Here is a 12,338-nt window from a genome sequence, read left to right on the forward strand (position 1 = left end):
ATGACAATCTGACAATCCAAAATAGGTTTGAGTTACTGATCATCTATGGTGAGAATTCCCATGACAATTTCCGTAAACAGAATTGCTTTCAAAGTAAAGAAATCAAAACTAATCAAAACTAAAATACCCCTAAGATCAAAGTATCTTTCAAAGTGATCTGAGAGACAAACACGTTAGTGAGAATAACCAACCTAGTTGTGTCAGAGTGGATTAAACCAAAGGGAAGTAACTATGTGTTCTACGCAGTATGACAGTGATAGCCTAAGATTAGCAACTGGAGAGCTCTTTCAGGTTTTACAGAAGAGCTATAACTGAGTTAAGTTTACCAAAGGCCTACACTTATTTTGTGTGCAGACTCCTAATGGGGCCTATGGTACTGTAAAGTAGGACATGCACTGTAGGCCTACGTGATATTGCAAGTGTGCCCTCATACAGTGAGGCCCAAAGGTATTTGGAAAGAATTAAAGCATCGAGGACATTTTATTGTAGTGGTATTTATTTGAAAACAACAATCCGTTTTATTTCCACCTGCACTGTGATTAATTGTTGAAACTGGGGTCTTCCATGATATTGTACTTTCCACTGAACATCACAATGTTACCTTTTCTATGTATGTTTAACATCTTTCTTTTTTTTCTTTCTATACTATGATTTGTGCTTTGATACCTTAGATTTGAAAGACATGTTGATACAGTTAGGTGAATACCAAGGACTAGTGACAAAAATGTCCAAAGAGTAAATGACACAGATCTTATACACACCATACAAAATACAGATATACACACACGAGTGACGGGCTGAATGCTCCTGTTCGTTTAGGTTGTTTATTCGCAAACAGGTTTTTAAAAGCAACTGGATTCCAAATCCCAGTTCCAAAATTGAGATACAGCATTATTGGATAGTACCCCCCCAAATTTAGGAAACATAAGGTGCATTTTTCAGAGTTCTGGATATCTGTGTGTACAAGCATTTCATATATTTTGTTTTGTTGATGAACTGACGTCATTGCCCAGAATGAACTCTTTCCATGTATAAATGTGTATGACTGTGTGTGTGTAAGCCGATGGGGTCTCCTCGTAGGTAACACACTGGTGTCTCACTAATCTCTGTGTGTGTGTGTGTGTGTGTGTGTGTGTGTGTTTGTGCGTGTGTGTGTGTGTGCGTGCGTGCGTGCGTGCGTGCGTGCATGCGTCTGTGTATGTGTGTGTGTGTATACAAATTCATGGGCATTCAATATTTACATCAGCTGGAATGTTCCCCATACTAATCAATAAATCAAGTACTTCAAGCAACGTGATTCACAGAAGATCAAACTATCTTTAATATTTCACTACTACTTCAGTAAGCGTTGAATGAAAACAAAAAATAAAAGCACATTGATTCACTTAATGCTGAACAGTTCTACTTTTTGTAAAAAATGTAAAATCACAACTAGTGTAGCCAATCCAGCGAACAGGAGAGAAAAAGGTCCAAGCATTTAGAACTAACTACCATACTGTATGTGGGTGTCAATCTAAAACCTAAGTGCACATATATATATATATATATATATATATATATATATATATATATATATATATATATATATATTTATATACTATATATATATATATTTATATACTAGATATATATTCTGGTAAATTGTATCATATGTATATACCTCCAAGTAAAGTGCATTCACTTAGGTGTATATAAATACTTCTAACATATAAAGCCATTTTACAGTGTACATATTGTTTGCTCTAATTATGCCATAGCAAAACCCATGCTTTACATAGAAAAGGCATCCACAACATTAAGAAAAATGTACATTTTATGAAACATGATACAATAAATAGTATTATAGAATTGCTGCTGTACACAAAAGCCATTTCATTTCACTCATATAAAAATATGTTTTAGTGCAACCTTACATATATTGATACTTCACATCATTCAGACTCAAGTGTCTAAAAAAGACGAGAAATTGCATTTATTACAAAGCTGATACACAAACGTGATATATTAACATATCTTCCTGCTTAATATGCTTATAAGAATATAAGCAACAAGTAAAGAAAAGGCACACACATCTGTACATTTAAAAGTACCAGACTGGAGTCCATCATCAATTTGGTCAGGCTCATATATAAGTTAACATACTGTATGTATATTCTCTGAAAATTTAAATAAGAAAGAAATTGTTAAAATAGCAAACCAGGTTATAAAAGGCATGCTATACATTTAAACTACAGAGTATCTACTTAATTTGCTTGTTTAAAGACTTGTTTGTGTGTGTGTGTGTGTGTTTAAATGTCTGTCTCTCTGTGTGCGCGTCGTGTGTGTGTGTGCAATTGTACGGGTTGATGTCTTTGCGTTGCACGTCCTTCCCTTTTTAACAATGTTCACCTGTTCTCGGTGGCATCCTTTAATATATTTTTGCCTCTCTTTGTGCTTTCTGGTCTTTCCCCAGGGCTTTGTTGACCTGGCGACCTCTCCTTGGCACAGTGGCCTGGGCCTGCCGTGGAACCCGCCGGGCCCTTTGATGTGGCTGGCAGGGAGGTCTCCGAGCTGGAGCTGGAGTGTAGGGGGAGAGGGGAGGCAGAGTGGCCGTCCGGGGACTGCCTAACCTCTAGGCCACTAAAGTGCTGAATGATGCTGGAGCTTCTCTCCTGAGGGCTGGGGTAAGGGGAGTGAGAGGAGTGAGGCAGTGGGGAGGGGTGTCTCTGATGGGCGTCTGAAGAGCACACCAACATGCCCTTCTCCAGAGTGTCGTGTTCTGTAGCGATGCGGAGCGAGGCGATAGCATTGGTACAAGTCTGTATGCTTTCCTCCTGCTGCTTAATGTCCTTGCTGTCTGACATGTCTGCGCTGTCCTGGCGACTTCCTGACCAGGGTAAGGACGGGCCAGGGGAGGGGACCGGCGTCCCCCGAGAGGAAAAGGATGATGACACCATCCTCTCCTGGCGCTGGGGTGAGTCGGACGACCCGGTGGAACCCCTGGACCCTCCTCCTCCCTCGACCAGGTGGAAGGAGACCTCGCTGGTGCTGGACTCCTCGGACGTGCTCTTCTGCAGGGGGAGGCGGGCGGGATGGGTCAGGCCGGTGACTGAGGTGGGCACGGAGTGCACCATCTGGATGCCGCCGATGGGGATCATGGGGAAGGAGGTGCGGACCTGTTGCTGGGAGTGCAGAGGGAGGTGGCTGAACAGGCCCTGGTGGGGCAGAGGGGACTCCTGGCTGCTGTGGGGAGGGGAACCCTTATTCTGCTCCTGAAACAATACAAGGTGAATTCAGTACAAAGTATAGTGGCCGTAGATCAATAGGGTCTGTGGATCTTAGTATGCAGATGATCTAAGTAAATGTCACAACTATATGCAGCAAAACATCTACACTGTGGTACACCTAATGATGTATAAAATGTTAACACTTAAAAATGTGGGTTCGTACTGAAAAATCTGCTCCCACACGACAAAACTATTACCAGCTAAAAAAAAGTCAAATATGAATATTTGAAAATGATACAGCTGAAGCGGGCTCCATGTCATGCTTTATTTAAACTGGGGTTCCTGGAAAGTTGGGTTTAACAAGACTCGTAAGAACAAAAACAGCAGTTATTAACCACTGAGTGATGAGCCAAGCTATGGCAGCCTTATCTGTATATCACTCAGTTCCATGGAAACAAGCCAGATGGCACGGAGAAGAGAAGAATAACTGCACAGCACATGCACACTGTACCTATTTGACCTATTTCCCCAGGGATTCTTAATTAGAAATAGAAATAGTAATGTCTGCAGATAGAGTAGCACTATATGGTAGTCCTTCATGGGTCCATTGTACTTTAACTTTAAGTTAGACTCTCTAAGACGGTTGAAGAGACCATTCATTAGTTAACATACCGTCAGTAAGGAGCTGTTTATGAAGGCTCAAGTGTGAATAGAATAAAATAGAAGAGAACAGTTGAATATGTTCTGGAACACTTACTGTCTCCATCTCTGAGTGGCTCCTACTGCGCTGGCCCAGTGACACCATCTCTGAGTCTAGGTGCTGACTTAGACTCCAAGGGGCACTGTGATGGTGCATTCCCCTCCTGGGGGAGACAGGTCTGATCATGCCCCGGTGGTGACTCCGTGGAGACAGCTCCCTCCTGCCCGCAAGGTCCCTGCCCGGTGACGTGGGGCGTCCGGCGTGGGACAGGGGCGAGAGGTGACCTCTGGCGGACAGGTCCCTCCGAGGCGAGAGGTCCCTCCTGAAGGAGATGTCTCTCTTGGGGGAGATGTGCCGGAGAGGGGACACCTCTCTGTGGGGTGACAGGCGGCCACGGGGGGACAGGTCCCGTCGGGGGGAGAGGTACTTGCGTGAGGAGGTGGTGGGGGAGGGCTCTCGGAGAGGGGAGGACCCCAGGCCTGGAGAGGAGAGGCGAGACGGGGACAGGTCAAAGGAGGAGGAGCTGTGATCTGTGGACAGGCCAAAGTCCTTGTCCATGGAGCTGGGTATGTCTAGCCTGTTCTTATAGTCCTCGCCCAGGGCGCCCTGCAGCAGACGCTGATACTCTGCCATCTGGCCCTGGCCTGCACGCTCGCTAGGCACCATGAGCTGGGTGATCTGGATGCTGGGCAGGCTGGTGAAGTAGCTGAAGATGGGAGGTTTGGGGCCGTGGCCCAGCAGGTCTGAGGAGCAGGCACTCTGAGAGGCCGCCACAGCTGTGATGGAGAGAGACGGTATGCCATAGGGCTGAGGGCTAGTGCTTCTGGAGCGTGTTTTCGGCGTGGAGTCGCCATCGTAATCGTCGTCATCGTCTTCATCATCATCCACCTCATCCCCGTCATCCTCGCCACCATCAGAATCATCAGCGTCTGAGAACTGGTGGTCCGCCATAATGCCTGACATCTTCCCAGACTCCCTCTGGCCATCCTCGCCATTGTCTAAAAAGAAACATATTGGTTAATCAACCGTTGATCCAGTCGCTATGCAAATGCAATAACAGTAGCCTACTTTATTCTGCAAGACAAATAAACGGCATTTAGTGCAGTCTTAACAAGGAAATGGGATATAAAAACACAGTAGGACTTTTTATATTTATGCGTTTTACAGATATTTTAAAGCAACCGCAATTTATTTCAGTTGGATTGAATAGGTCACTGGAGTTCTTTTATACTCTATGCAGAATGATGGAATTCAAGCAGGGAAAATGTGAACTGTGTATCTTAAAGTTGGATATTTTACATAAAACTGGCAGAGAGGTGGCTCCTGTTTTTCATCATGATAATTGTCCCTCAAGAACCGCACCAGTGCAACTTACAGGGCTCAGTATTTATGAAATATTGGCTCATCTCTACACAATGTGCTCAGTCAGTCTGTCTGATTCATACCAGCTTCCTCGGCGTCAGGATCCTCCACAGATGTCACTGACACCCCGAGTTCCAAGCACTTCTTCATGTGGGCTTTCGACTTCATGTGTTTTGTCAGGTTTCCTGAAACAAGAGTTTACAACTTTTAAAAAGTCTTACTGGAAGCAGCATAGGACGTTACTGAAGCAGAGAGAAAGAACCTTGCCACTCTCCTAATGCAATGTAAACCGAAGTCTGTATTTGCAGTTCTACATAAATCATTTTCCAGTGTGAACACTGTTTATGTTTGAACTATCAGGTTAAATTACTTGAGAGGAAAGGTGTACATTCGTATATGTCTGGTTATATGAAGTAGAAGAAGGAAACCCACCTTTGGTTTTAAAAGCAAAGTTGCAGAACTTGCAGACATACGGCCGGACATCGGTGTGTGTGCGGATATGTTTCTTCAGCATGCTTGGCTTCTTACAGCGGATCCCACACTCTTCACAGATGTACTTCCCTCTTCCTCTTCCCCGCACGTAAACATAGTCTTCATTGGATTTGTACCTGAAAACATAAGAAGACCAGATTTGTCAACGTTATTGGAGGATTTTGAGTATATCGAAGCATGTGTTAAGGGGGCAAATATCAAGTACATCAAACAGACCACTTTACATTGGGAAGGTTTGCCTTATATTGCTTAGAGAAAATTATTCTGGTGCCAAATTCAACTGGGTATTGGTCAGAGATATTTTTACAGCTGTTCCCATTTATGAAATGGAATTCTTATACATTTTTCTCACTGTACATAGTAATATCATAAAAGAGACATTACAGATATGTGATTTTGATAACATTTCAGATGATTGAAAAACTAATTTGGAAATGTATTTTTTGCTTGCACCGAAGCCTCATGCACAGTAGTCAATAATACCCTTGGCTGTTAAACAAAACTTTGCTCTACTATATTTCTATAAAAACAGAAGCCTATACTAGTAACTCTTTTCAACCACATTTAAAATACACCTGAAAAATACATCCCATTTTTTTTTATCTATCAAATTTCTACAGAAAACACCCTCAAGTCCATAAATGTGAAGTAATAAAAAATGTGAAGTCATTTTTAAAAATCAGGTAATACTTAATTTCCGGTTATCACAGTCATTTTTTATTACCATTCTCAAATAATATAATCTCTGAAGAAGTGGTTTCACCCACCAGGCAATAAATAAAGTGCTGTTCATCTTCTGCGTTTCACAAAACTGTACATTTTGTGTAAAAGTCACAACAATATACAAATTTAGGCAGCCTCCTCGAAAAGGTGCGACACTGATATTAAAAAGCTTTCATTTTTTTTAATGGCTTATGGCAGCCATCTTCACATACCCTCCTTCAAAGATTTTGATGCGAGTGGGCTCAGCCTGCTTTGAGGAGGCCTCCTTCTCTCCGTGGTCCTCCTTGACTCGATCCCTGGAGCTCAGCCCCTTGATTTTCTTCCCATATTTGCTCACATCTAGCTGCATGAGCTCTGGCTTCATCTGCAAGTGAAAAACATGCATAACACTCCAATCAATCCTCACAAACACACAAAAACACTTGATGGCAGATGTACTGGAATGTTGGCTTCAAAATAGACTTTTATCCCAGATTGGTTTCTAATATTGTAGGAGATTTCAAACTCTCTAAAGCATGCAAATTCTAAACCTTGAATACTTATTTAGTAACAAACCGTTAACCACCCATTAACCAATAAATACATTAACTATGAATAGATGGCATGCTGTATGTGACGTGTGATTACCTGTTCAAACTTCTGCTTCCAAGCAAGAGAGGACACAAGTTTTCCAGTCCTGGGTTGATACATAGCAGCCATCGTGTAGGTTTCTGTGTTCTTCCTCTGCTTGGAGCAGAGCAGGGCCAGAGTAGCCTTGGTGCTGAGGCTGAGAGGGTTGGGGTTGTAGGAGCTGACGCACCAGGAGCCATAGACAGAAGTCAGGGGAGTCGTCTGAGCGTTGTTTGGCTTGGTGTAATTCAGGAAGCACCAGCTGACACTGGTTGTCGTGCGAAGACTGGGGAACTGAAAGAACTGCTGAACGTCGGCCAGATCTGTGAGCATTAGAGTGCTTCCGGCAGCACCCCCACTCTGATTGGCAGCCAGCTGCACCAGCATGTTGACAGGTATCTTGCTGCCCATGAGTGGCTTGGCTTCCTCTGGAGTGTCACTGGAGGAGACCATGAACTGTGGGCTGCAGCTAGCCTCTGGGGTGGAGTCATCTACGTCCAGCTCCTCTGGGGACTCTCTGCCACCAGGGAAGTCCGTCACGATTTGCAGAGGGGGAGTGAAGCTGTCAGCTGGTGGCACATCAGGTATGTGAGGTGCGTTGGAACGCACTGGGATTTTGGTGGAGGGGAAGTCTGCTGGTGGGGAGGAGGACATCCTCTCCTGATCGTCCATTGAACCCTCGCTCTTCAGAGGGGCACACTTTGATAACTTGCCGCTGTCTTTCGAAGCACTCAGCTCGACAGCGCTCAGCTCCTTTACAATCTGACCGTACATCTTCTCCTCCTTGACCCGTTTCTGCTGTTTGGTCTCTATAAAGAGTTCCAGGCTACTGGCGGGTGATAGCATCCGCTTGCTTCCCCCAATACAGGAGGACGCATCCGTGGTGGAGATGGTTCCTGATGTCAACGACAGCGGAATTCCCGTGTTCAGTCTCCCGTGTTCAGTGTTCAGATCTGGAATATTCCACAGTGGATAACGTAGAGCTCCCTCAGACTGACCAAGGATCTGAGATAAATTGAAGCCAACGCCTTGCTTTGAAACAGTGCAACCTGTGGGTGAACTAGATGATACACTCTCTGAGCATATGACTCTTGCTGAATAAGTGCTCTGGCCATGGTTAGCTAAGAGTTGTGAAACACTTGTGTACATAACACTTCCGTAAGATGGCACTTGAGTCTGTATCCTAACGGGGACTAGCATACCTGGGAGAGATGACTGTGAACCTGCATTCTGAGTGGCGAAGATTGGCTGGACCTGTTGCAGGAGCACCGTGCTCTCGGTGAGGGCCACTTTAGACGGTAGAGATCCGTAATGCTGGGCCTGCGGGGAGGCTCTGGAGGGATACTGATAGTTCTGACTGATAGCACCGTCAGCTTTTGCATCGCATTGCTCCTGAATCTGCTGTAGCTGATTAAGAGGTGGGTTGGATTTCTGGATCATGTGTGGTAGACTAGGCTGTCTGATATGTAGTTTCTGTAACTGGTGTGGCTGGAAAGCCAGATGCTGCTTATGTCTCTGTGTGGACTCGGGATGCCAGAACAGACCCGGCTGACATGGCAGGAAAGGCAGTGAAGCCAAGCTGTTCTGGAGTGAGGAGTATTGCATCGTTTCCTTGCTCATGAGCTCGTGACCTGGATGCTCTCCCTCAGATGACTGTTGACTTGGCAGACGAGATGACTTCTGGAACAGTGGTGAGTCGTCCTGGCTGTCCTCACTAATGCTCTGTTGCAGAAGATGATGATGTGACCCTCTCTTGGGTCTTGCTACTTCGCTGGCTGATGCACCGAGAGAACTTTGAGAGGATGGGGGGCTCTGCCAAGATGAAGGTCCATGGTCCGAGTGCTCTTGCTTGACAGTAATTTCGAGACCACCATGCTCATGCACCGCAGTCTCAGGGTAAACGCTGAGGGATGCCTGCCTTACTAGGTAGCCCCGTCTCCGATCTTTCATGGCTGATGCACTGGAGTAAACCTCTCCCTGTCTGGATGATGTTGAGAGGCTACCATAGTCGAAAGACTTGCTACGGATCTCTGGGATCTCGGTGGGCAGAGCGCTGGGAGCCTGTTCTGATGAGGAGCGTCGCATCTCCCTCTGCTGGTGATGGCCGGGGATAGTGAGAGAGTTTCCGCTGTACTCAGACTGCTTGCCAAAGTCCTCCTGCTTGGACGGTGACACAGACTTTAGGCTCTCTTCCCTGTCAAAGGACATAGAGAAGCTGGAGCTGTGGGACAGGTTGCTCTCCTGGCTGGGGCTCCTGGACAGGCTGGTGCAAGACTCAAAGCTGGACTCCCCAGAGGAGTGCTCCAGGTCTGCCAGACGCAGACGCTTCTTCTTAGGAGGCAGCTTCTCCGCAGGTAGCTGGGACAGTGTCTCACTCCTCTGGGGCCACTGGAACTCTTCAACGTGCTTCTCCGGCTCCTTGGTCGGTACATCAGGCTCTTTCTCTGGTTTGTCTGGCTCCTCTGTCACCCTGATTTCAGGCACTTGGATGTTAGGCTGACGTACCAGTTTGGGGGGCATGTGACAGGGCTGGTTGGATGAAACTAAATCACTGTTGCTTTGCTGCTGCAGCTCCATGCTCTCAGACCTCAGGATAAACTCTGGGCTCTGCACATCCTCTATGTTCTCTGTATCTGACTGCTCTGAGTATTGGCTGGAGGGTTTATCTTGCAGGTAGGCTGGGTGCTCGAAGGACTCTGACTTCTCAAAGGAGTTTGGCCTACTGAGTGAGTTGGTGTGCTGAATGACAGATATAACATTGCCAGCTGCCTTTCTGTCAGAGTCTGGGACTAGCACTACATCCTCTGAGCACATGCTACTACAGCATGTTTCAAAACTGTCTGATTGGCTATGTGCACTGTACATAGATCCCATGGATCCCTTTCCAGTAGGTGTCCCCCTTGAACCCTCTTGACTACCTTGTTTTGAATCATAATCTCTGACCATATCTACTGAGCCACTACAACTACTGTCGTACTGGACAGGGCCATCCTCCTCATCTCCTACACTCTTTTCCTTCCTGCGTTTACGAGTGGCAATCTCTGTCATTCCCCCTTTAGTACCATATGGGCTGTATGCTGTATGCTCTGGCACCACAGGACTGCGCTCCCCTAGCTTTAATGCCACGGATGGGGCTGCGTTCTTGGGAACGTGTCCATAGGTTTCATAGTCGCCATGCCCTTCATGTGCTGAATGCTCAAAAGCTGCCTGTCTCCTAAGCCTCCTCAGACCGGCAGCACCCGGGTAGAAGACATCATCAGAGGTCATCATCTCGTCGAAGGAGTGGCTCACTCTTATCCCCGGTGGGACGTTGAGGTTGGTCGGGGAGGATGTTGGCATTGAGTTACTCCTAATGAGTGTCCCTGAATCAGAAGGAGTCTCTAGTAGACCTGTGTTGCTTTGGCAAGGGCCTGTGGGATACTGCTTAGGGTCAACACCTGCTAATAGTTGCACTTCACCGCTATCATTTCGGAAAAAAATATGATCCTCAGATATCTTCCCCATTACTATGTTAGTGTCTTGGCCAACAGTGGCCATGCCTACTGCAATGGATTGTCTAGATCTAGCAGAGTTAGGTTTGTAATACCAAGTCCGACCAAACATGATCTCCTCATAGGACTTTGCGTTTGTGTTGGGAGGGCTGATCTGTTGCTCTGCACTCTCTGAACGGGAGAAGTAGCCCGAGTCTGTGCTGCCTTTGCTGTGTGGACTCAGAAGGTTCAGGGACTGCTGGGACTGCTGGTCTGAGTCCTGTGATCCCTTCTTCTCTGTCAGTCTCAGAGCCAGTCTCTGTTTGATAGTGGGAGAGTCATCCACGCGGCCAACCTGGGAGCTGATGTGAGAAGCCTTGAGGTCCGTGAATGGGGGGCACTCCAATGCTGTTGGTGGGACCCCTTGTTTTGGGACAATTAGGATAGGCACTTTCATGGAAGCCATAGCTAGCTCCTCAGCTGAGTCAGCATATGCCGGCTCCCTACCCTTCTCCATTGTGCTTTTGTCCATCTCAAATGATATCTGGGGAATAGGGCTGCATTTGTCCATTAACATGGAGGCCTCTGCAGTTTCCTCGTCGGTGTCTGTGCTCTGTTCACCGTCTGAGTGTACTTCCGTCTCTCCCACTGAGGATGCCTGATCCATGTCTGTGCGTGAAACTGCCAGTTCGGAGAATGGGACTAGTCCTGCTTTGATGGCATGGGCATGAGATTTCCTGTGTTTGTACAAATTACTCTTGGTTTTAAATGAGAACCCACAGGGGACACAAGGGTAGGGGCGTTCCCCAGTGTGTGAACGAATGTGCTTCTTCAGCACGCTGGGTTTAGCACAAGCCCTTCCACAGTAGTGGCAGATATACTTCCCTGGCTTCTTGGGTTTCTGCTCCTTCTTGTATCCCTCTTCTGGTGGCTCCGGCCCTGACTGGGAATACTGGCCAAAAGAACTGGGTAAACTGGGAGATTTCTGACGAGGGAAAACTCCATGGGCACGGGAGTGTCCAGGGAATATGTCGTCGGATGGGAGCTGTCCAGCGAAGGGCCAGGCATGGGCCTCCAGACCGGGCTGTGGCTTGGCTCCGGACAGGAAGCGCTCTTGCATGGGCTGTTGTGGGTACGGTTGTGGTAGCTGGTAGGAGTAAGTACGAGGGAAAGCCTGTGCGTACTGACTATCTTGAGATGACTGACCCATTGCAGTTGATAGCAGCTTCCCAGAGCCATACTTTCGTGCTGAGCCAGTAATATTGCTGCCACTGGCACCACTTTGAAGGATTTCGCGATGCGAGTGCCTCTTTTCCTCCGGGTCAGCAAAAGTGCTTCTTTTTGTGCCAGCTGAGGGCTCAGAGACCCACTTCCTTTGTAGCTTCTCCCGGGGATCCTTGGTGCATTTTGGTCCAGCAGCAGATTCACGTGGCTCCATTGTCCCGCTAGACGTCAGTTGGGTTTCTCAAAGGTCAAATGTCAGATGCTGTCACACCTGGAGATCTTAAACAAAGGGGCCTTCCATTGCTGAAGTTGTTGGGTTGTTCCACATTTGAGTCACGAAGATCCTCTATAGTCTGCATCAGAACACTTTCTTTCTGTCAATCATACTGTAGACTTGCTAACATCCCTCCAATTTTCTGTCCAATTCATTAAATGTATGAAGATCTTTTCGTGATCTGAAAACAAAACAGAATATATATATATATATATATATATATATATATATAAATGCCATGTACTGTAAAATAAGACATGATCTTAAAAATCCTGATT

At 46.4% G+C, this 12,338-nt stretch overlaps 1 protein-coding gene across 4 annotated transcripts in view; it reads right to left on the reverse strand.

The window, feature by feature from the left end:
* Window positions 1–485: 485 nt before the first annotated feature.
* The window catches only part of hivep2a (HIVEP zinc finger 2a), a 96,864-nt gene continuing 85,011 nt past the window's right edge, over window positions 486–12,338 (reverse strand). For all 4 annotated transcript variants that reach the window (XM_021611989.2, XM_021611988.2, XM_021611990.2 and 1 more), the window contains 6 exons: window positions 7,111–12,241; window positions 6,696–6,847; window positions 5,701–5,876; window positions 5,352–5,453; window positions 3,964–4,904; window positions 486–3,251 (listed from right to left, as the gene is read on the reverse strand). In XM_021611989.2, the coding sequence (XP_021467664.2) occupies window positions 2,385–3,251; window positions 3,964–4,904; window positions 5,352–5,453; window positions 5,701–5,876; window positions 6,696–6,847; window positions 7,111–12,000 (7,128 nt within the window). In that variant the 5' untranslated portion in view covers window positions 12,001–12,241 and the 3' untranslated portion in view covers window positions 486–2,384. The remainder of the gene's footprint in view (window positions 3,252–3,963; window positions 4,905–5,351; window positions 5,454–5,700; window positions 5,877–6,695; window positions 6,848–7,110; window positions 12,242–12,338) is intronic.

The sequence above is a fragment of the Oncorhynchus mykiss genome, chromosome 8 (assembly GCF_013265735.2).
Source record: "Oncorhynchus mykiss isolate Arlee chromosome 8, USDA_OmykA_1.1, whole genome shotgun sequence".
Taxonomy (NCBI): Eukaryota; Metazoa; Chordata; class Actinopteri; order Salmoniformes; family Salmonidae; genus Oncorhynchus; species Oncorhynchus mykiss.